This window comes from Rhinoraja longicauda, chromosome 5, assembly GCF_053455715.1.
Source record: "Rhinoraja longicauda isolate Sanriku21f chromosome 5, sRhiLon1.1, whole genome shotgun sequence".
Classification (NCBI taxonomy): Eukaryota; Metazoa; Chordata; class Chondrichthyes; order Rajiformes; family Arhynchobatidae; genus Rhinoraja; species Rhinoraja longicauda.
Genome location: NC_135957.1, coordinates 59,506,282 through 59,532,329, shown reverse-complemented (window position 1 = coordinate 59,532,329; position 26,048 = coordinate 59,506,282). Strand labels below are relative to the sequence as shown.

The 26,048-nt window shown below is 39.8% G+C and overlaps 2 protein-coding genes across 2 annotated transcripts in view; one reads left to right on the top strand and one right to left on the bottom strand.

The window, feature by feature from the left end:
• The window catches only part of nt5dc1 (5'-nucleotidase domain containing 1), a 434,656-nt gene that overhangs the window by 265,213 nt on the left and 143,395 nt on the right, over nt 1-26,048 (bottom strand). The gene's annotated exons all lie outside the window — the stretch shown is intronic.
• Nucleotides 1-26,048, top strand: part of LOC144593817 (uncharacterized) — a 174,952-nt gene that overhangs the window by 137,163 nt on the left and 11,741 nt on the right. Inside the window, exons 12-14 of the mRNA XM_078399936.1 lie at nt 5,972-7,783; nt 15,149-15,333; nt 15,381-15,654. Coding sequence (XP_078256062.1) covers nt 5,972-7,783; nt 15,149-15,333; nt 15,381-15,654 — 2,271 coding nt within the window. The remainder of the gene's footprint in view (nt 1-5,971; nt 7,784-15,148; nt 15,334-15,380; nt 15,655-26,048) is intronic.

Genomic DNA, 26,048 nt, shown 5'->3' with positions numbered 1-26,048 from the left:
CACTTTAATTTCATGTTTCATGTATTTTGTCTTTTTTTTATGACTGTTGACTCCTGGGATAAATAAAGTTCTATCGTATCGTATTGTATCATATCGTAAATTGTGTGGACACAAAGAGCCTGCATAAATAAATTAAGGGAATGGGCAGGGACTATGGCAATTAGACTATAATGTGAGAAAATGGATATTTATCCAATTTGGAAGGAAGAATAAAAAGCAAACTATTATTTAAATGAAATGTGACTACAAAACATTGGGGTACAACGGGATCTGTGGTGCATGAAACATAAAATATTCACGTAAATGTACAGGGCACTGGGGTGAATGCATCAGGAGTACTTTGGTCTCCATATTGAAATAAATTACTGGCAATGGAAGCAGTGCAGAGAAGCCTCAGGATTTGATTCCTGAGATGTGAAGTATTACCATATGAAAATAGGTGGAGCCTACACTCAATGAAGTTTAGAAGAATGAGAGGTGATCTTATTGAAAAAGATCTGTTTTTTAATTGTTCAAGATGGAAAATAACATATCAGAGATATTAAACTATATAATTGTATGGATGCCTGCAGAACTACCCGTGAATTTTATGGTATCACAAAATGCTGGAGTAACTCAGCAGGTCAGGCAGCATCTCAGGAGAGAAGGAATGGGTGTCGTTTCGGGTCGAGACCCTTCTTCAGACTGAATGTCTACTGTGAATTTTATGTATTGTTAGTTGGGTATCAAAACAAGAAGGCTTCTCTTGATTACATATGACCCTTGTTACCCCTCACAGCTATGTTTGCAGAATATGATGCCTCCTTCTAAAACTGTCCATCATAATATTTACCTGAGGTATTCTTGATAAAGGTCAAGACTGACAACAGATGCTACAAGAGTAACCTGCCATAATTATACAAAGCAAGTCTTTTCCATGACAGTTTTACCTTGTTCACTGACTACCAACAGCAACACTGCACTGTGAAGGTTTACGGAATGCAGAATTCCCAAAGCCTGGAAGGTTGAGGATCACAGAAGGTCTTATATGTTCCACAATCTACATAAGTAGATTTATACCTTTGGACAGATATATGGATAGGAAGGGTCTAGAAGACTTTGGACTAAAAGCAGGGAAATGGGTTTCACCTAATATGCCCACTTGGTTGGCAGAGACAAAGTGGTCTGAAAGACATGTTGCTGTGCTGTACAGCTCTATGACCCCAAGTTAGAAAAGGAGTGCACCGCAAAATGTCCATTTAGTTCACTTTTGAAAGATATTAAAAAGTTTTTTTTGTTTCAGACGGCTATTGTAACGTTTTCAACAAAGGCAATACAAAGTACCATCAATAGTTCACTTAAAAATACAAGTGCCAAATTACTTCCAGGGCAACATAGTTGGTGCCAGGGTTCATGATACCTTCATGATATTCCAGGAGAGCATGCCTGAAAATATATTCTGCCTCAAATCACAAAAAAGGCTTTCGTTCCGAGTCCAGTGCATTATTTGGCCTCGTCCTGCCCGATCTCTCCGCGGCACGGTAGCGCAGCGGTAGAGTTGCTGCTTTACAGCGAATGCAGCGCCGGAGACTCAGGTTCGATCCTGACTACGGGTGCTGCACTGTAAGGAGTTTGTACGTTCTCCCCGTGACCTGCGTGGGTTTTCTCCGAGATCTTCGGTTTCCTCCCACACTCCAAAGACGTACAGGTATGTAGGTTAATTGGCTGGGTAAATGTAAAAATTGTCCCTAGTGGGTGTAGGATAGTGTTAATGTACGGGGATCACTGGGCGGCACGGACTTGGAGGGCCGAAAAGGCCTGTTTCCGGCTGTATATATATGATATGATATGATATGATATGTTTGACAGATCAATGATGCCATCCTCCCTCACTGCCTCTCTTCTACATCCAATTCCATAGATTGTCTGACTTTTCCTTAAATATACACATTGCAATTTCAATTGATTTCCATCATACTTGATCCTGGGTTTCCCCTAGGATTCACGATGGCTTCCATTCCATTAAGAACCTCCTGACATTATCCACAGGAATGAATATCATCAGACATGTTGTATGCTGAGAAAAAAAAAACTATACCTGCTAAAAACTTGTCTACACCACAGCATTATCACTAAGCTGTTAAGCGTTAACCCATTTGTGGAAAAATCAGATTCTCTTCTATCTAAGCACTGAATCTACTGAAGGCTGCTCTCTGTTGCCAGATTCCATTGCTCCCACTGGCCAGACTCTGAGGTTGAATCAGACAGTTTTATAATCTTGGCATCCTGTTTTACCCAGGCCGAGTCTCAAACCGCACACCATATTTATCAAGACCCTGCATCCTGCTTCTTACTTGACACCTCACCTCTCCTGCTGTTCAAACTCTTCTAAATTAATTTTGTCTCTTTCCAATTCAAAATGAGGAAGTTTAAACACAAGTAAGGGAAATACAAACTACCTTGGGCCTTGGGCAATGGTGAATCCACACATACCATGGTGAAAAATAATGTGTTAAATAAACATCCTGCAAGGTTGTGTACTTATGGCTTGCTGACTCACAAGTGATCTGTTCACCAATGCTGTCCAGATTCTGCCAGCACTACTTGAGCCAAGACTTTATCATAACCTTAATCCATGCATGGATGCAAGAGATGAACATCACAGCAAATGTGACAGTAACTACCTGAAACATCAAGGCAACAATTGATGAAGTACAGTGCTAAGGTGCTCTAAGTAAATTGGAAAATAGGTGTTATTTAAAAAAAATGTTCAGTGGCTGGAATTTTATACAAAGCAAAAGAAGGGCAGTGCTTGTCAAGCCAATCATCACAACTCTAGCACTCACTGCAGGAATTCTTCACGAGAGGGTCCTTAGGCCAATGCTCATCAACTGTTTCACAAACAGTTCTGTCGAATTCTGTTGTTCTGTGACAGAACTAATCTGTTGTGTCTGATAGGAATGTGGCTGATTGCATGATATTATTTAGCTCCTCAGCCACCCATTCCAGTTATGAAATGCCAATAAGGAAGATGATAACAACATTCAAACTTGGAATAATAGATTAGATTAATTTTATCCATTTCTAAGTGCCAGGCATTGACTCTGTCCAACAAGAATGCCAAATAATGTCTCCTTGACCTTTATCTGCACCGCTGTCATCATACGACACAATAGACCCTATAGGGTCAGAAAGTTACCTGGATCAGCCACTTCATTACTGTAATAACAGAGGACAAGCAAGTACTTATTGGTCTATTGTCGACTAAGGCACAATTCAAGAGTTTACGTCATATTCAAAATGTTTAATGCTATTCAGACTAAGCCAGTTTACTGCATTTGCTCCACTCACTGTAGCGCCCATCACTGGAGCACCACAGATTCAGTAAACATGATCTTCAACCATATCCGTCTATCATTCTATCTATATATCCCTCTATATTTGCGACTATCATGCATTAAAGGGGAAAAAACAACTCCACTTTTCTCCTGAAAGGATACTGCTTCTACAAAGACGGCTAGCCAACTGATGGCATTCCAAAAAGCAGACTGAATCCTGTTTCCCAAATCTCAAGAATAAATTAAGATGAAGCCAAATAAATGTCTTGAATGCATTCTAGGATCTGAGGAAAGCTTCTTGAGAAAAATGCTGGCACTAACTATATCGTGGACTTAATGGACATGCTCAGCACAGTTATTAAATACGATTTAAGGCAGAATGAGGGAACAAAAATTATAACTGCCACAGATGCTAAGTGCACTACATTAAAGGAAGTGTGTTCCTTTCCTTTGGTTACCTTGTACAGTGGTGAGTGTTCATTCAATTCCTTAGATATTGTATTTGGTTTGTTGTAACGGTGGTTGCATTGGTTGGTGTCTCCTGCTACACTTACTCAGCAACTTTCTATGCAGCCCTCTCAGTAAAAGGCCTTGAAATGAATACACTGGTGTCTCACTACATCTGTCAAAATTCCTGACCAAATGAAGAAATAGGATGCTCTATATCGTCTTAAGTGCCAATAAACATATTTCTGAACAATGGTGCTAACTTCCAAACCATGACGTTTTACCCTAAAACCACCACATGTTCCAAACTCCATAACACACACTTTTTTTCAGTTTGGAAACTTGCTTTCTTTATGCAATGATGCCGACTTTGAAATCACCGAGTACATCAATGCAAATTTGGTTGAATGAGTAATCTGCTCGAATTGTCACAGTTCTGGTTAGTCAAAACCTTTTTGGAGAAATTTCAGTGAAAAAGATTTCTTGGGGAATTGAATATAAAAGGAGAGAGCTTATAGGACATTGGTAAGATTACTATTTGCAGCATTGGTTTCCTCATTTAAAGAAGGATGATAAAGATTTGTGAATAGTTCTCGAAAAGCTTACTCGGCTAATAGCAGAAATGTGTGGGTTGGCTTCTGAGGAAGGTTGGACAGGACAGGAGTTTAGATGAATGAATGGTGACGATTGAAGGGTCTTTATAGGGTGGATGTGGTAAGAATATTTCCTGTTGTGAGAAAAGCAGATGAGTCACTATTTAAAAATAAGAGGATGCCCATTTCACGGAGATGAAGCATTATTCTTTCCTCTTGAAGGTTAAGTGTCTTTGAAAATCTCTTCCTCAAAGGACAGTGAACGAAGAAACTTTAAATATTTTAAACCGAAAGGTAGATTGAATAGTAAGCAAGAGGGTGAAAGGTACTGTGCATAGGTTGGAAAAATGATCCAAAGCTAATGATTGGGAAAATGATCTGAAGCTAATGATTTTATTAAATGATAAAGCCTTAGAGATAGGGTTAGGGTTAGAATCAGTGCCCTACGCCTAATTCGAATATTCACATGTAAATCATATGATTCTCTCGGAACAATTGCTATTATCCCTTTAATTATATACTTTTGCAAGTCAAAGTTAATTTTATATAATTACTTTGATCTTTCAAGATAAGCAAACTAGAAGGTATAGGTTTGAGGTGGGAAAGGAATGAATTAATACGAACCTGAGGGACAACTTTTCTAAACAGAAGGTGGTGGGTATATAGAACTATCTCCCAGAGGAAGTAGTTTGAGGCAGATACAATAACAACATTTAAAAAACATTTGGATAGATACATGGATATGAAAGATTTAAAGGGATTTGGGTGAAACACAGCTAATGGCACTAGCTTAGATGGGGCATTTGAATGGGATGAACAAGTTGGGCCAAAAGGCCTGATTCTATGTTGTATGATTCTATGACTCTCAGTCACCAAACACAAAATACTTCATGGACTAGCAAAAGCAGGCTGTATTTTATTGTGTGATTTATTTTTTACTTTACATTTGCAAAATTATGTCTTAAATTATGATCTTAAATTATGTTTTATTAGAGTTAAAATGAGTTACCATGTAAAACAAAAACTTTTGAAAGTCAAGGTGTACATTGTAAATAATTGGACATTACTGTAGAATAACAATGAAGAACTCCCCTTATCAGTTTTGTATTAGTCAATTTATTGCAGAAAATAAAATCTTTCAAAACATGGCCGTCATTATAGAAACATAGAAAATAGGTGCAGGACTAGGCCATTCGGGCCCTTTGAGCCAGCACCACCATTCAATATCATCATGGTTGATCATCCAAAATCAGTACCCCGTTCCTGCTTTCTCCCCATATCCCTTGATTCCATTAGCTCTAAGAGCTATATCCAACTCTCTCTTGAAAACATCCAATGATTTGGCCTAAGCTGCCTTCTGTGTGGCAGAGAATTCCACAGATTCATAACTCTTCATTATCATGAAGTCTATAAAATTACATTTAAGTTCCTCCTCGAAAGTCTGTAAATGACCGTAGAATGTATTTGATCAGAAGTTGGAAATTTTAGCTAGCCCAACCTAGGCAACTTTGATGATCATGAAATGTGACTTGTTTTAATGCTGCTCATATTTCAAAGAAGGTAATAAAAATGCAAAAGCACACTCAATTTCAATACATCTTTCTCTCTTCACAGTGAGGGGAGATCCAGGGTTGCCTGGGCCAGCTGGACCACCAGGACCCCCAGGCCAAACAGGATATCCAGGCAAGCCAGGTATTGGGCAGAAGGGAGCTCCTGGTGATCCAGGACAACCGGGACCACAAGGACTCACTTTAAAGGGAGTTTCAGGAATTCCGGGGTCACCTGGACAACCAGGGAGAATAGGATATCCTGGATTAAAAGGCGATCCAGGAATTCAAGGGATGCAAGGCCAAAGAGGCAGTTCAGGACCTCCAGGAAATCCTGGACCAGCCGGATTGTCAGTAGTTGGTAAATCAGGTCCTCCAGGGGCCGTAGGATCTCCCGGAGTACCTGGATTACCCGGACCAAAAGGACACCCAGGTTATCCTGGCCTGGCTGGTCAAAAAGGGGAAAGAGGAATTGGCATCCCAGGGCATTCTGGTGAGAAAGGACCACCGGGATTGCCAGGGTCACCAGGAATCCCAGGACCAGCAGGACTAAGTGCACCAGGAGCTCCTGGTCGTCCAGGGGGACCAGGTAAAGGGGGCTCAATAGGACCACCAGGATCACCAGGATTCACAGGTGCACCAGGCCGAAAAGGCCCACCAGGCACACTGGGAGATCCTGGAATTGGAAAGCCTGGAGTAAATGGTGCACCAGGATTACCAGGCCCCCCTGGGCATAAAGGGCACCCGGGTTTACAAGGCTTGTCAGGGGCACCAGGTTTCCCAGGTGTTGGGAAGCCAGGTGAACCAGGATCCAAAGGAGAACGTGGCCCAGTTGGCTATACTGGATATCCTGGGAATAAAGGAGATATGGGACCAAATGGGAAACCGGGAATTCCAGGATTAGTGGGCCCAGCTGGTATACCGGGATCTGAAGGAACCAGAGGCCTACAAGGGATCCCTGGTGCCTCAGGAATGAAAGGGCCACCAGGACACATGGGTAGTCAAGGCTACCCAGGATCAAAGGGTGAGAGAGGGACTAGTGGTAGTCCAGGTATGTCAGGATTTCCAGGAAAATCAGGTCTAGCAGGTCTACCAGGATCAATTGGGCCTGCAGGCAGAAAAGGTGATCATGGGCTTACTGGTTCAACTGGTAAACTGGGAGCGCCTGGTGCTCCTGGCCCTCAAGGTCCATTGGGTTTTCCGGGTCCAGTAGGATTGAGGGGGTCTGCTGGAACACCTGGTCACAAAGGCTTGACTGGTTTGCAAGGTACACAAGGGCTTCCTGGAAATGATGGTGCTCCTGGAACTCCAGGACTATCAGGTCCTCCAGGTATTGTGAGCAGACAATTAATTAAGGGGCCACCAGGTGCACCAGGTCAATCTGGAGCAGTAGGTTCTCCAGGTGCACCAGGTCTTCCAGGACCACCAGGTTTACCTGGCGAAATCTATGCACAACCAGAAAAGTCAGTTCAGCCACCACCTGGTTTATTAAGTCCTATTCCAGCTTTTACAGCCATTCTTTCTTGGCCATACCCACCAGTAGGTCAACCAATTATATTTGACATGTTAGTGACCAATTCAAATAATAACTACAATCCATCATCTGGTGTATTTACATGCGAAATACCAGGGCTTTACCAATTCAGCTACCACATACAAATCAAAGGGGCAAATGTCTGGATTTCATTGTATAAAAATGGAAAACCCATACTACAAACATATGATGCTTACACAACAGGGTCTGTTGATCAGGCCTCAGGTAGTGCTATCATACACCTACATGAAAATGACCAAGTCTATTTATTGCTACCTTCAGAGGAAGCCAATGGTTTATATTCATCTGATGAGAAACAGTCATCTTTCTCTGGGTTTTTGATTAGTCCTTCATGATTCACATCAGTTAATGATAATTGATACATCTGATCAGCTTTGTGAGGGTAAATCCTACTTAATAAACAATGCAACCTTATTAAGAAATCACTAGAAGCCAAAAAGGGACAACTATTGATAATAACAATCATAATGTTAAGCACCACTGTATTATTTTAATATACAATATATCTGTGCAATTATTGTTAGTCTTCCTACACTGCACATATGCTATTGATTTATCTCAGTTTACTCAATACAATATGGTTTATTCATTGCACTGGTGTACAAAATGCACATACTGAATCAGAAAATCATATGCATTTTGTAGCTTGTTACGAGGAAGAAATATGATTGATTTCTAAAAAACAAAGTGATGTTCAGTCTGCATTTATACTTTTATTTGTCCAGCAAATTGGAGGAAATTGTGCTAAAATAAGAAATATGTTTGATGATACAAAATGAGTGTTTCCTACCTAAAATAAGACTACAAACCTTCTCAATTTCAACATTTTGTATGGAATTACACTAAATGTTTTGCTTCCATATTTTCTCTATTCCATTATTAATGCACCCTATTTCAGAATTCATAAATTTTATTTATTTGATTTATAGCAAATATCTGCTTTTTCTGTTAAAATACTTAAAATGTGTTGGTCCACAAAAATGTGAAGATATTTTTCATTGATAATTTTTTTAATGTATAGAAATGTTCTTTGTTTTATTTTGTCATTGCCTTTCATGGAATGTCTGAGTTTTGTTCGCTGGATATATATATATCAGCCAATTTGGCAATGAAGCCACCTCCTTTGATCCCTTGTCTACTGTGGAGAAAGATAACGGGACAGGTTAATAGACATGGTACGCTGAATCAAAATTCCAATGAGCTTCTTGCGAATGTGTGACGTAACAGAAGTAGGTTTAACTATGGTGTTAACAACAGTCAAACACTCTGCAAGTACAGAAGACGACCAGTTGATTCACACATCAGACAGCTGCTAGCATCCATGGAACAGTATTTCAGATGAGATGAACCAGAGGCAGAAAATAAGTGCCCATGGAAAGCTCCTATAAGTTATATCAATAATCTATAAAATTGTTTTGTATTACCATTGCTTAAATATTTAATATACGCTGTCAAATAAACGTTTGGAACTAGATTCTATAGACTATTTTCCTTTATAATAAAAGTTTAAGAATACAGGTTCACTAATTTACTTATAATTACGATTATCACTCAGAAATCTCAAAAGTTTTTCTTCTTCTTCTTGTAACCGTACCAAGGCAGTGAAACCCAATGGAAATTCAGAACCAACAAATAGGAATTTATAATTGATTTGGACAGAGACACAACAAATCTTCTTTACGGTTTACAACAGTTGTTTAGAATCAAGTTAATTGTGAACACTTACTCTCTCGGTTCATAAGGAAAACCCACCTGAGTGTGCATCATTGTGTGATTCATAAAGGATTTAACTCCTTTAACAGAGGTGGAGTAAAGTGGAAAAATAAACTTTCTTACGTTAAAAAAGTTGATTATTTTTCATATTACATTATCACGTAAATATTTGTGCACATAAATATCCTTCTCAAATTTTTTAATTGATTGTCCTCCACAACAAAATAATTTCAGAGAGTAAAATGACGCAGAAACTAATTGGAATCTTGAATGTGCTGCCTGACGTGGAGGCAAAGACAGCTCCTGTCACAACATTAAAGAAGCATTCAGACAAGTGCTCTAATCACCAAAGTAGAAAAGGCTAGGGCCCTAAAGTGGGTAAGCAGGACCTAGAAACATAGAAAATAGGTGCAGGAGGAGGCTATTCGGCCCTTCGAGCCAGCACCGCCATTCATTGTGATCATGGCTGATCATCCACTATCAGTAACCCTTGCCTGCCTTGTCCCCTATCCCTTGATTCCACTAACCCCTAGAGTTCTATCTAACTCTCTCTTAAATCCATCCAGTGATTTGGCCTCCACTGCCCTCTGTGGCACAGAATTCCACAAATTCACAACACTAGGTGAAAAAGTACCTTCTCACCTCAGTTTTAAATGGCCTCCCCTTTATTCTAAGACTGTGGCTCCTGGTTCTGAACTCTCCCAACATTGGGAAGATTTTTCCTGCATCTGGCTTGTCCAGTCCTTTTATAATTTTATTTCCCTATAAGATCCGCTCTCATCCTTCTAAACTCCACTGAATACAAGCCTAGTCTTTTCAATCTTTCCTCATATGACGATCCCACCATCCCAGGGATCAATCTCGTGAACCTACGCTGCACTGCCTCAATTACAAGGATGTCCTTCCTCAAATTAAGAGAACAAAACTGTACACAATACTCCAGATGTGGTCTCACCAGGGCCCTATACAACTGCAGAAGGACCTCTTTACTCCTATACTCAAAACCTCTCGTTATGGAGGCCAACATGCCATTAGCTTTCCTCACTGCCTGCTGTACCTGCACAACTTTCAGTGACTGGTGTACAAGGATACCTGGGCCTTGCTGCACTTCCCCCTTACCTAACCTGACACCATTGAGATAATTTTTGCCGCCAAAGTGGATAACCTCACATTTATCTACATTATACTGCATCTGCCATGCATCTGCTCACTCACTCAACCTGTCCAAGTCACCCTGCAACCTCCTAACATCCTCTTCGCAGTTCACACTGCCACCGAGCTTTGTTTCATCTGCAAACTTGCTAGTGTTACTGCTAATTCCTTCATCCAAATCATTAATATATATGGTGAATAGTTGCGGCCCCAACACCGAGCCTTGCAGCACTCCACTCGCCACTGCCTGCCATTCTGAAAAGACCCATTTACTCCTACTCTTTGCTTCCTGTCTGCCAACCAAATCTCTGTCCATGTCAACACTCTACCCCCAATACCATGTGGTCTAATTTTGCTCACCATTCTCCCGTGTGGGATCTTATCAAAGGCTTTCTGAAAGTCTAGATACACTACATCCACTGGCTCCCCTTCATCCATTTTACTTGTCACATCCTCAAAAAATGTATCAACAAGATGAGTTGAAGGATCTGTGCTGTATGACTCTATGATTCAAATGCAATTGTCATAGAGCCATAAAATCATGGAGTCATGCAGCACAGAAACAGGTTTTTCGGTCCAACACGTCCATGCCGCCCAAGATGCCCCATCTAACCTAGTCACATTTCGCTGTGTTCGACCCATATCCTGCTAAGCCTTTCCTATCCATGCACTTGTCCAAGTGAATTTTAAATGTTGTTATAGTATCGGCCGCAACAGCTTCCTCTGGCAGCTCATTCCAAATATTCACTCCCCTCTGAGTGGAAAAAGTTGTCACTCAGGTTCATATTCAATCTTACCTTTCTCAACATGTCCTTTTGTTTCTGATTCACGACCCTAGGTAAAAGACTCTGTGCATTGACTTTTTCCTCACCTCATGATTTTATTTACGTCTCTATAAGATCACCTCTCAGCCTTCTGTGCTCCAAGGAATAAAGTCCTAGCCTGGACAACCTCCCTATATCTCGGCCCAAGTCCTGGCAACATCCTCAAAAATCTTCTCTGCAGTCTTTTCAGCTCAATTACAGTTTTCCTACAGCAAGGTGACCAAAGCTGAACACTACACTCCAATTGCGGTTTCACCAACATCTTGCCCAACTGTAACATAATATCCCAACTTCTATTCTCGATACCCTGACTAATAAAGGCCAAAGTACCAAAAGCTTTCTTGACCACCCTATCTGCCTATAATGCAACTATCAGGAAATTATGTGCCTGTTCTCCTAGATCCCTTTGCACCACAACACTCCCCAAGGGCTTGTCATTCAGTTTGATGTTCTACCCTGGTTTGACTTCCCAAAATGAAACACCTCACAATTATCTGCATTAAGCTCCATTTGCCATTCCTCAATCCAGCTGTTCAAGATGCTGCTGTAATATTTGATGACTGTCTTCAATATCTACGATATCAATCACTCTAGTGTCATCTGCCAACTCAGAAACATAGAAACATAGATGCAGGAGTAGGCCATTCGGCCCTGCCAGCCAGCACCACCATTCAATATGATCATGGCTGATCATCTAAAATCAGTACCCCGTTGCTGCTCTTTCCCCATATTCCTTGATCCCTTTAGCCCTAAGAGCTAAATCTAACTCCTCTTGAAAACTTATCTTGTACATTCTTGTTCAAATTGTGGTTTTTAGGTACATCAAATCCTTAGAAACAATAATGTCCAGGTTTTTCAGTCTGCCTGTCTGGACCTGTCCAACAGATAGCCAGTGACCATCATTGTTAGGCATCACAAGACCCATTCCTAATTTAAAGAAAACATATGAGTTATCATTACCATTATTTATCTCTTTTATGTATGATTAGATTTATTTATTTGAACAGAGCTTTGAAAATAAAATTGATTGCAAAAACAAAAATAACGATTTTTATGTTGTCACTTATATCACAGCTGAGCTGGTCATAACATAAAAAATAATGTTATATCTTCACTCGGTAAACTTAATTATATCTTACCAAACCTGTTTCTCGCCACGACAGCAAAACTTTACATTTGCTTCGCAAGTTAAGCACATTAAGATCTTTTTTCAAAATGTTTCACATCAATCTGAAAAATAGATTTTCAGGTGGTGGAGGAGGTGAGGGAGCCAGAGCTTGGTCAATACAATGGGTATGGTGGTTACATAAAGAAGTCAGAAACAAAGGCTCAAAAGCATACAGAGAAAATTTCACTGCTTTGAACCTGACCCAAGATCACAAGCGTTAAGAGGGTATGACTCAAGATATAAAAAGCTTTTACTGTGAAAGGGTGCTAAAAATTCAACTGGCAAGCCAATAAAATTGGGAATGGAAAGCCTGGTGGCTTCATGAGGTTCAAAATGGCTATAATGTTGTAAGGATTTTAATTTCAGATTTAAGCTGCTAGTGGCTGGGAACAAAGTAAGTCAATGAATGCATTGGTATTCCTACTCATGTAGATGAGTGACCAAGACATGGCAGTATCGGAAAAAAACTGCTAACATTTAAGAAGAACTGAAGAATGTGGCTGATGGAGGATGGGAAGTACTTTTGCAGTTTTTGCAACTTGTCCTGTAACTGAAAACAGGAGCAGTTCTTCCAAACATGGACTGAGAAGTAAGAAGAAGCCATTCAGGTTTTTTTTGTTGTTGCATGTCCACAATATACATAAATACATGCTTAAATATTAGTGATACACACATTCACATGAATTTGATTAGATTTCAATAAGTTTGCAAAATCAGACGTTATCACTACTTGGACAAAATAATTCACTAATGTCCAGATTTTTTTTTTTTTTAACAAGAGGTGAATAATCATTACAGAAGTTCCATTGTATGTCTCATTATTCATCCTGGAAATGAACCTTGCACTGACTAACAATGGTATCCACATCTATTTTGAAACAGTTGCAAGTTTCTTTATGAGGAAAAGCAACACTAATGAAGAGTGAAGGCGAAGAGTGCTTCAGATGACGTAAAGACAAAGAATAGAGTGAAACAAGAGAAATGTTAACAAGGTTGGCACAGTAGTGCAGCTGATAGAACTGCAGCCTCACAGCACCAGAGTCCTTGGTTTGATCGTGTGCTGGGTTGCGATCTGTGTGGAGTTTGCATGTTTCCCCTGTGAACACATGGGTTTCCAGCGGGTATTCTGGTCTCCTCCCACATCCCAAAGACGTGCGTGTTTGTAGGTTATTTGGCCTCTGTAAATTGTCCCCAGTGTGCGGGCAGAGGATGAGAAGGTGGGACAACATAGAACCAATGCAAACGGGTGATCGATGGACTTGATGGGCCAAAAGTCCTGTTTCAATGCTGCGTCGCTAAATTAAGGAAAATCTTCAAAAATGCAGCAAATATGGAAACAGAACAGACTCATGAATACATTATATGGGGAAGAAAGAGTAAGGGGTAGGCCATTTAGAACTGAGATGAAAAACTTTTTCACCCTGAGAGTTGTGAATTTGTGGAATTCTCTGCCTCAGAAGGCAGTGGAGGCCGATACACTGGATGCATTCAAAAGAGAGTTAGCGCTCTTAGGGCTAGCGGAATCAAGGGATATGAGGAGAAGGCAGGAACGGGGTACTGATTGTGGATGTTCTGCTGAGAAAGTTGACCAGGTAAGACGTACCATTCCAGTTTGGTAGTGAACAGAGACGGCATTCAAAGCACTGAAACAGAGTCTAATGATTGCAGAAACCCTTGGATAATATGATCCAGCTGCACCAACAAATGTCATAGCAGATGCTAGTCCGGTCGGCTTGGGAGCAGTGCTGGTACAGACACATGCAGATGGACCCAGAATCATAGCATATGCCAGTCGATCTTTAACCAGCGTGGAGAGAAGGTATTCTCAAACAGAGAAAGAGGCACTGGGACTAGTGTGGGCCTGTGAAAGGTTCCATGCTTACTTGTACGGCATTGAATTTGAACTCGTTACAGAGCACAAGCCGCTGGACGTGATTTAGTCAACCAGGACTAAGCCATGTGCCAGAATAGAACACTGGGTGCTGAGACTCCAACAGTACAAGTACAAAGTAGTCCACATTGCTGGGAAAGCAAACATCGCAGATCCGCTGTCGAGATGGAAGCAGAGAACTTTGTGCGCTTCGTCGCAATTCAGTCAATGCCAAGAGCCATGACAATGAAGGAAGTCAATGCCCTTACAAAGCATATGTTCCCATAAAAGATGAATTTTGTGTAATTGGTCAGTGTGTGCTGAGTGGTAGCAGATTGGTGATCCCGCAGGCACTACGACCAAGGATCGTGTCATTGGCTCATGAAGGACGTTTAGGCATCGTCAGTACCAAGCAGAATTTGCAGAGCAAAGTGTGGTGGCTAGGTTATGAGAGAGATGCCGAAGAATTTGTTAAGACCTGCCACAGATGCCAAATCACAAGCAGGAGCAACCCACCAGAACCAATTAAAAGTACAAAGTTGCCAACAGGACCATGGGTTGACGTAGCTGTTGACTTGATTGGACCACTTCCAACAGGTGAATCAATTATGGTAGTGGTAGACTACTGTAGCAGGTACTACGAGTATGCAGTGATGGTCAACTACAGCAGAAAAGACTGTACAGGCATTAGCAGAGATTTCTGCCAGACACGGTTTGCATGTTACATTGTACTCCGACAATGGGCCAAAGTTTATTTCCGAGGTGTTTGCTGAGTACATGAGAATCACAGGCATCCATCATCACAACGTGACTCCTAAAGGGCCACAAGCTAATGGAGAAGTAGAGACAAAACCAGTCCATAGAGAAGAGGGTACGAATCGGCCAGGCCGAAGGGAAAAATTGGAAGGAGGCACTGTGAGCATACGTAGCTGTAGATTGGGCGACCACTCACTCAACAACAGGGAAAAGCCCAGCAGAAGCCTTGTTTGGAAGGAAAATTTGCACTAAAATGCCAAAAGTGCGAGAGATCACGGAAGACCAGGAGCTGAGAGACCGTGATGCCAAAACGAAAGGTGCAGCAAAATGGTATGCTGACTTGAAACGAGGAGCCAGGCACTCAGAAATAATGCCTAGTGATGACGTGCTTGTGAGGGAGATGATGGCAGTAAGTTAGACACTCCTTACCATTGCCAGCCATACAATGTTGTATCGAGGAGCAGCAGCAGGGTGATAGTCAAGTCTCCAGAAGGTGTTATCTACAAGAGGAATGTATCGAGTGTCAAAAAGTACATGTCACGAGACACTCGAATCGAGGTGGCCCAAAGTCCACCAAGAGCTACCGATTCAGAGGGGCCAGACGACATCCCTGAGGTGGTGACCAGTTTTCCTGAGACAACCAGCATTTCTGAGGTGGTGACCAGAGTTCCAGAGGCAGCATGCTGCAACGCAGGTGGTGAGCAGAGATGGCGTAAGGATGACAACACCTTGGCAGATTCAACAGGCTCTGATGCTCCTGTGCCAGCTGGGAGACCAAAATGAGAAAGGAGAGTCCCCAAGCGATATGACAATTTTGTGTTTTTGGTTATAGTTTTGCTTAGTAATTATACAGAGGAATACGACATTTGTTTAGAAGCAAAGGAAGCTTACAAGTTATTATTTGTATTAATGAAAAAATAATCATTTGTGTTGTATTTATACAAATATTTAGTTAGTATTTCATAGGCCATGGTGTATTTGGCTAATAAAGCCAACATAATAATATTTAAGGGTAAAGAATTGTTTAATTGTGGAAAAAAAAGACAATTGTAATGCATTTCTTTTGTGAGTTATTGGAACACAAATGAAAACACAAAGAAGCACAAATATGCTTTGTAAGAAATTAATTGGAAAGTATATTCGAAAGAACACATTAATTTAAAGTTTAATTCTGGTAAAGGAGCGATGTCATGACGATGAGTCATGATAATGATATGCAAAGATCTTGTCCTTTGTATCAGCTAACTTGGAGGTCAGATGGCGTGTGTGCTGTGTAAGCCAGGGCAGGAGGCCACGGTCGACAGAGATAATAAACATAGAGACTAAGGAATGTAACCTGTAAATATTGTGTCCGTATCATTATTCTACATCAGAGGCGAAGATGTGACAACATTGATTGGCGGTGCTGGCTCGAAGGGCCGAATGGCCTACTCTTGCACCCATTTTCTATGTATCTATGTATCTATGATTTCATGGACAACTGAATTTGTTCTGGGGAAAGAGGGTGAAAGGATGGAAGTCAGGGAGATTGAGCCAATATTCACCGAACAGGGTATGCCATTTAGGACCAATGTGCTTTTCTCGGTCTGAACATTACCATGTTCTAACCACCAACTTAAATAACTTGGATTAAAAATAGGTGGCATCTGTAAAAAGTTAAAAATGAAGTGACCAAGCTTTTAAAAAAATGTTGTTTTGAGATTGCCAGGACAACTTCAATAGGTTCGCAGCCAAATAACTAACATTTCAAACAAGTGAATTTCAGTCTGAAGAAGGGCCTCGACCCGAAACGTCACCCGTTCCTTCTCTCCCGAGATGCTGCCCGACCTGCTGAGTTACTCCAGCATTTTGTGAATAAGTGAATTTCACATTTAGTTCCTTTGATTTTAAACAGCAGATGGTGGACTGTAAGACATCACATTGGATCAGTGCTCCGTATTCTCCCTCTTGTGCCTCCAGGGTGTAGGTTTGAACTCCACTATGTGGTACATTCGATGCATAATAAGGGCGGGTCACAATGTCATTGCAGAAAAAAGTAAGCTCTTTCCACTTCTGGCGAAAACATCTCTTAATTAAAAACAGCAATAACATATTAATTCCAAGGACTGAGATGTACGTGAATAATGATTGTCCACACAATGATACATAAGGCTATGTAGATCATAGATGATTGGTATTGGTTTATTATTGTCATGAGCACCAAGATATAGTGAATTGCTTTGATTGTGTGCTGTCCAGTCAAATCATACCTTACATATGTACAGTCAAGTCATACACAAGTACAACAGTTTGGACAAAGAGAAAATACCAGAGTACAGAATATAGTGTTCCAGCATTATTCTGGGAGAGAAAAAAATCCAAGATCCACAATGAGATTAGTTGGAAGATTGGGATTATACCTTTAGTTTATGAGAGGACTGTTCAGTAGTCTGTTAACAGCGCAAAGAAGCTGTTCCTAAATCTGGCAGTACATGCTTTCAAGCTTTTGTATCTTCTGCCCAATGGGAGTGGATGACTAGGGAGAAAAAGATCCTTGGTTTTGCTGGCTACTCTCCAAAGGCAGCATGTAATGTAGATGGAGACAAGGGAGAGAGGCTGATTTGTGAGCTGGACTGCACTATATCCACAATACTCTGCAATTTTTTGGGGTCTTGAACAAAGCTGTTACCAAACCAGGCTATGATACTTTTCTGATAGGATGCTTTCTACGATGCATAGGCAGAAGTTGGTAAGAGTTAATGGAGACATGCAAACTTCCTGAGTTTTCTGAGGAAGTAAAGGCATTGGTGTGATTTCTTGGCCAGAGCTTCAATGTTATTGGTCCAGGAGAAATTATTGGTGATATTCTCACCTCAGGACTTGTCCAGAAACTCTCAACCATCTCCACTTCAGCACCATTGTTGCCGATTAGAGCGTGTACCATCTTGCTCCTTCAAGTCACTATCTAGCTCCTTCATCTTCCTGACATTGAGGGAGATGTTGCAGTCTTGATGTAAAAAGAAAGAATTGCAGATGCTGGTTTATACCAAAGATAGACACAAAGTGCTGGAGTAACTCAGTGGGTCAGGCAGCATCTCTGAAGAAAAAGGATGGGTGACGTTTCGGGTCAGGACACCTTCTTCAGACTGAAAGTAGAGGGTGGGGTGAAGAGCTGGAGGCGAGAAAAGACCAGGACCTCAAGCAGGGCAGTGCCCTGTAGCCCTATTGTCGACTAGGGAAGGTGTGATCTCAGGAGGGAAACACTCTGGCTAGTGAGGCCCCACACAAATTGGAAGAACAACTCATATTTCGCTTACAACCCAGCAGTATGAATATTGAATTTTCTAATTTTAAGTAACGTACATACACTCCCTTCTCCCTTCCCCCCCCCCCCCCCCCCCCTTCCTCCACCCTAGTCGTTTTACCAGTTCCACGGATCTGCACGTTGATTCCCTCTTGAAATGAAACCTTCCCTAGCCAACAATGGGCCTACCAGGCACCGCCAGACCAGAGGTTCTTTGTGACTGACCCTGAGTTGGTCCTAGCCTTTTCTCGCCTCTAGCTCTTCACACTCCTTCCCCTCCACCCCGACTCTCAGTCTGAAAAAGGGTCCCGACCTGAAACATCACCCATCCTTTTTTGCCAGGGATGCTGCCTGACCCATTGAGTTACTCCAGCACTTTGTGCCTCTCTTCGTTGCAGTCTTGACACCATGTTACTAAGCTCTCTATCTCCTTCCTGTACTACGTCTTGTCATTGCTTGAGATCTAGCCCACTACCGTGATGTCCTATACAAACTTGTAAATCCAGTTGGAACAGAATTTGATTGGACAGTCACAGGGTGTGTGGTTAGGGGATAACTACACATCCATGCGGGACACCTAAGTTGAGAATTATCTTGGACGATGTTTTGCCGAATATCTTCACTGATTGTGGTGTAAGGGTCAGGAATTCTTTGGGTGGCACAGTGGCAGAAACTTGGGCTCAATCCTGAGTACGGGTGCAGCCTGTACAAAGTCTCCCTGTGACCTCGTGGGTTTTCTCCGGATGATCTGGTTTCTTCCCACACTCCAAAGACGAGCAGGTTTGTAGGTCAAATAGCATCAACTGTGTAGGATAGAGCTAGTGTATGGGTGATCGTCGGTTGGCGTGGACTTGGTGGGCTGAAAGGCCTATTTCCATGCAGTTTCTCTAAAGTTTAAAGTCAAGGAAGATATGGGATCATTATCCCAAGTCCACACCCCATCCTATGACAATCTCCCCATCAGCAAAATCTCCAAAATAGCAACCTAAATACATGATGTTTTGTAAGATTATGCTAAATCCTGCTGGAATACCCAACAATCTTTCTCCTCTTACCTTCTACAGCTTACACCCATCCCCATGCATAAATTAATGCAAATTATATGTCTTTTTAATATAATAAAATCATATCTTGGGCACTTCATTTTTGTTAGACTGAGGAACTCAGTGGGTATGGCAGCTTCTGTGGCGGGAAATGGATAGTCACCGTTTAGGGTCCGGATCCTTCTTCAGAATTCCAGCATCTGCAGTCTCTTGTGTCTTTATTTTTATTCTCCTGCCTTTCATTTACTTTACATTATATTTTTGTATGGCCAAAGCATTTACAAGCAAAGAGAAAGACGAGTATATTTACTTTAAAGTTACATGTGCTGTTAATGTGCTGTTGGTCCTCCGTGTGCCGCCCCATATGCAGCAGGGTGCGATGCACTGCGTATTGTGACACATTCCTCCCATGACCATCATTAACATTTTCTGTGATCTGTGACACAGTAGACCTTCTGTTGGTTCGGACCAGACGGGATAGCCATTGCCCTCGCGCATTGATGAGCCTTGGGCACCCAACACCCTGTTGCCGGTTTGTGGTTTGTCCCTCCTCGGACCACTGTCGGTAGGTACTCACCACTGCTGACCGGGAGCACCCCACAAGCCTTGCCGTTTCAGAGATGCTCTGACCCAGTCGCCTGGCCATAACAATTTGGCCCTTGTCAAAGTCACTCAGGTTTTTACTCCTGCCCATTTCTCCTGTATCCAACACATCATCTTCAAGAACTGACTGTTCACTTGCTGCCGAATATATCCCACCCCTTGACAGGTGCCATTGTAACAAGATAATCAATGTTATTCACTTCACCTGTCAGTGGTCATAATGTTTTACTCGTCTTACTCATTTTCAGATCCTGGGGGGACAGGGCTTTCTCCATCGCTGCTCCCACACTCTGGAACTCACTACCCCAAACCGTCAGAGACTCCTCCTCACTCACCACATTCAAAACATCACTGAAGTCTCACCTGTTCAGCACTGCCTTCAATCACTGACCGTCACCTCACCTTCTTTTTCCTTTTCTCTTCGTTTACTTATTTATCTATTTATTTTCTTTTATGTTTTAGTAAACCTTGTAAAGCGTCTTTGAGTGTTTAGAAAAGCGCTATATAAATGTAATGCATTATTATTATTATTATTAAAAGTGACTCCTTTAAACCCAAATACACTCTGATGACTCATCTTTGCTAATTACAGCAACCAACACTCACTGTAGAAGGTTCAGTGATAATAATCCATCAGTATCAACTAAACTAGAAAGCATATCTCCTGTATGCACATTCAGATTGGTAATGTATATAATAGCAAGGCTCTCTGTACCAATCCCTAAGTTACACCACTGATTAGAAGCCTTCACCATCACCGCCTGCTCCTATTACCAATCCAAATTCAGATCCAATTTGCCAAATTGTCTCGCTCCCATGGATTTTCATTGTTTGGAACATTGTTCCATATGGAACATCATCAAAGGTTTTACTGAAGTCTTAGCAGACTACATCAACTGCACAATCCTTATCAACTTAGTCACCTCCTCAATTTTTTTTTTCAAATAGGAAATCCCCCGAACAAAACCATGCTAACAACCCATGCTTCTCCAAAAACAAATTAATCTTGTCCCTCAGAATGATTTCTCAGGAATTTCTCTGTTCATTACATTACTCACCAGCCTGGAATTACCTGGTTTTATCCTTGCTCCCCTTCTTGAATAAAGGTTCCACATTAGTTGCCCCCCCAGCCATCTGACACCTCTTGCATTATCAGGAAATTTGTAAATTTCTATCAGCATCCCAGCAAACTCCTCTTATGTCTCCCATAACGTTACATAGATCTCATTAGGTCCTGAGGTCAATTGAACATTTGAAGATTGGGATGGGCACTGAAGGGCATGGAATAAGGATAATATGATTAAAAAGTGGACTATTCAACAGAATAAAGACTCCAGTCCTTGTTTCAAACTTTTCTTTCTCCTGTGAAATATATGGTGTCTTAACTAAACTGATAAAACTATTGTGGAAAAAACAGCAAATTTGAGACCAAACTGGATAACAGCACAGTACTGGATAACAGCAAGAAAATATTTAACACTTTCTTTTAATTAAAATTAATAGATTCTAAAGTTTGAATAGATTAAAGATTATATCTACCAAGGCATAATGTTTTAGGATCATGGAATGTTTTTCCTGTAAATTTTGTACAGCATGTTGAAAATGTTAACATATACGTCCAATTTATTTTAAGTCAAGGGCACCACCAAGTGTTGCCTTCCTTAAATTGCTGAAGTTAATTTCAGCATTTGTAATTTTTGGAATATTCTGTCATTAAGTCTGAAACAATATAATTACAGTGTCAAAACTTTCTTGATATCAGATGTCATGAAATTAACTCACCAATAAAGACAACAAATAAACGAACTCAAAACAACAAACGTTTCTTTATTTAAAACATAAATGAGAATATCAGCTACATTTATATGTTTAATTAAACAATGCTCTCTCAGGACATTGCAAGTTACATTCTGCCACATTGAATCTTTGCACGATTACACCTAACAGTTTTTTCCATCCCCTTTTAAAAATAAATTTGCCGATATTCCATTCACCGTAACATAGTGCTATTTTAACTTCTTTTGCGATCACATAAATGATTCAATTTCCCACAAAATAGTCACTATTTACTTTAGACACACAGCAAGGAAACAGGCCCATCGGCCTACTGAGTCCATGCCGACCATCGATCATCCGTTCACACTAGTTCTATGTTATCCCTTCTTCTCATCACTCCCTACGAACTCGGGGCAATTTACAGAAGCCAAACCCACATGTCTCAGTCACAGGGAGAACATGCAAACTCTGCACGGGCAGTGCCCGAGGTCAGGATTGAACCCGGGTCGCAGGCACTGTGAGGCAGCAGCTCTACCAGGTTTTAATTATTTCCAACACGAAAAAAACCTTCACTCTTCTGTCCTGAGTCAATCAAAATATATTCAAAAGTGCAATACTAGGCAAACAGCAAAAGATCAAATGGAATAAATAAAGGCCACACCAAAGTACCAACATAATGTCTATTGGTACACTAAAATGGAATACTAGAAACTCACACTATTTCAATGTAAAATTTATTATAACTGACAAAATAAAACTAGAGAATTAACTTTCCGATCGATACAACAGTAAGACTTTGTCAATTAGGGGAATCAGCATCTGCATATTGCTTTCAATACCACTACAATCTTTGTATTAACACCAAGTTATATATAACTAGTTAATCAAGATCAATGCTGCTTAAACATCATTCTTTTTTTCCCTGCACTAGCAAGATAGCATACATGATGGTAACAGGTTTTTTTTTTTCCAGTGGGTTAACTCCCTGCTAAACGTATCCAACAGAAACAGTGCCACTCACATTCAGATATTTAGAGTTTAAAGAGAGCTCACTCAGGTACAAAAAGCTTCATCAATATTTCTTAAATACACTTTAGGGAAAAAAACAATACATATTGCAATGCAGCTCTTTCATTTATGTTCATTAATAATATTCTCACAAAGCTATCTAAACTTCTGAAGCTACGTTGATGGATAGATGTACTAATTGTGCAAATGTGGTTTGGAAATCAAGAAGATTCCAGTTCAACACCATGTCCGTTAACCCAGTCAAATGTAGGGAATTTGTGGCAGGATGGAGGAGTGCCAAATTTAGTTTCAGGAGATAGAGAGGGATTTTTTTTTCCAAATTCTTACTCTGATTAAAAACGTTGCTACCTTTTCTGAGTGAGATCAGGGTAGGCAATAACAACATGTTATGGATGCATCTTATTAAATACTTTGCTGAATAGAATGACATCCATCTGGTGTTTCTTTGAAATTAATCTATAAACAAAAATTTCAACCTCCATTTTCAAGGCATGGACAAGGAATTAGAAACATTCAGTAATGGTGAGACTTTATCCCATGTCAGCATAAGCACCTTGAAAGTGTAGGCTTAAAAAAATGGTACATGTCGAGGGTGGAGAAGGATCAAAATTTGTGGATAAGATTATTTTTATAAAAAGGAAAGTGGATACTCCTCCAAGTCTATGTTCCTCCACCAAGTATAGGAAATAATAGGAATGTACAGGAGAAGAAAACCATTCATCGCAATTTGCCATCACCTAGGCTCTATGTTGGACATGAATCTCCTTTCAACCAATTCATCTCATTCCTTAACCATGATTTTGTAAAATCCTTTTCTCCCTTATTTTGTTGACCAATTTTCACAACTGCATCTATAGAACTTGTCTCAAATATTCCTTGTGGTAATAGGTTTCAATCTCTGAACGCTTCCAGGGTATTTCAGAATTTTACATTGGGGATTAAACTTTCTATTTGATCACCCTCAGCTTTGGTATCAAGAAGGACATTTTGTTTCACTCTATCAAACTCTATTTTAGTTTTATTCAGAATTATTGAGTGAAACAAGTTCCAACTTGGTTTAAAATGTTTGACTAGTTCTCAGTTCTACCAAACTTTTTTCCGCATTTGATTTTTCGTGTTATTGTAACTATATATAGTTCTCCAGATGTAGCTAGATATATATCTAATGTAGCTGTTCTTCCGATTCTATCCTTCCATAAATGAATTGTAGATTTTTGTTTTCTGTGGCCTCATAAACCAATGCCCAGACTTTTGATGACCTGTACATCTGCACCCTAAAAAGAAACTATTCTTTCTTCTAAATATAGCATTTCACATTAATTTATCTTGAAATTAATTTATAAGTTTACTGCTGTTCAGCTATTGCACTTATTTACATTATTTAATAAAATGGTTTTACATAAATTAAAATATTGTTGAAATATAAAATAAAATCTAAACAGCTTTAACACATCAATATATATTTTCACAATTTTAGTCAATGGTAGCTTTGAATTAAAAAAAACATACCACAATTTTTATATTAAAAAACAATCAGGATTTGCTATGAAAGCTCTGTTCCTCATTTGGATTTGTAACGGTCTGCATGTGGTGTCGACCAATGCCAAAGAAGGCAGGGAAGTTCAAACCACAAGAAACCCACTAACCTGATTTAACTTTTCCATGATAAAAAAAATTTATTCCATAATTAGCACTTGCACTTTTAAAAAGGAGGAGTTGTCAAATTTAACAACATGTCAAGAACTCTCTCCTATATAAATAGAGCCGCATGCATTGCTTTGGAAGCACTGCTCCAATTGACATTCTGCAATTTCGGAAGATAACCATTTAGGATACCATTGACTGTGGATCCAAATTATGCTGGTATGTTTAACCTTTCATTTGTAATTAAGTCTGGAAGCATGTAACAAAATATATGAACAAGATCATCACAGTCTGCTCACAATTATCTATGTTCTCATCACTTCTATGATGAAAACATTGTTAATTCATTACAGAATTAAGCTAAAGGGCATCAAAATTGGTTGCTAATTATAAAGCCCTCTCAAAATAATTAAAAAATCAAATTGAAAATCATTTCTATTTTAAATTGTAACACATAGTATAAAACAAAATCTTAAAATTTACTATGATTTTGGTATTCATTCAAAAAATATACTGATTTAAAAATACAACTGCCATTTTTTGCTAACCATTTCTGTTCATGTTCTACAGATTTGAACTTCAAACATGGATTCAAAATATATCTGTGCTCTTTTGTTGTTGGTGTCGGTGACTCTGGTCTACGGAACAGGATTTAATAGATATGCCTATTTACGTAAAAATGTAAAAAGCCAAAGGGGTAAGTTTAAAGATTTAATCTTAATTTACTACAACATTTTGTATTACATTACATTTATGCAACTCAAGAAATCAAGTTAGCAAATTTAATTCAGAATATTTCTTACTGAAATTTTTGCTTTATATAAATGGTTGTTTATCTTTCGTCCCAGAAAATTCCCCCAAATATTACTTTTCTGCCAACACTGCAAGGCAAAGAAATCTAGCTCATGTTCTGTTCAGCTCCAAACCCTCATGTTGACCTCACCTATAAAATTTCCTCAGTCGTGTTTATATCACCATCAGCAAGTCCCATTGAGATCAAGATATAAAATAACATTGAACTGCAGTCGAGATTTTGCATCTTTAACTTTGTAGCAGTGAGACCCAGAACACGAAGGTGTCCTGCACTTGACCATATGTAGACCGTAACTCATTTAAACATCAATGTGGCTTGTGGCAGTGTTTACTTTATATTCCTGAGTAAATATTACTCATATTGCAAGGTGCAGTACACAGTGAGCATAGCAATGCAAATCCATGCATGCAAATACACAAAAGGGCTTAGACAAGTTAAGAAAATATAGTCCTGAATCTCAAGATCTTTGAAACACAAGTATTTAACAGATTTAGAAATTTTATTAAATTTGATTTTGCTATTTAGACGTTTGCACCTGTTTGGTATAGTTCCTTACCAAAGTAATTACAGGAATAACATTTGTAAAGATGTGATCAATTTTCCATGAGAGCTCAATTTCTTTGGGACAAACAATTTTAAATGAAGATGTACAAAAATGATCTATGTGAAATTAATCTGAGTTATCTGAGATATATGACAAACTCAAGAATTAGCCACACTCATTAATTTATTGGTATGTAACTAATTGAAATCACTTCAAAATTTTGTAGTGTTCACACTTCTCAAAGCTGGAATAATAGCAACTCATTTTTACTAAAAAGTGACAAAAAGAGTGCTGTTCAATAGTAAGCTGAGGAATCATTTTGTAAGTGCAAATAAGATGCTTAATTGAGAAAGGACAAATTCACAACAAT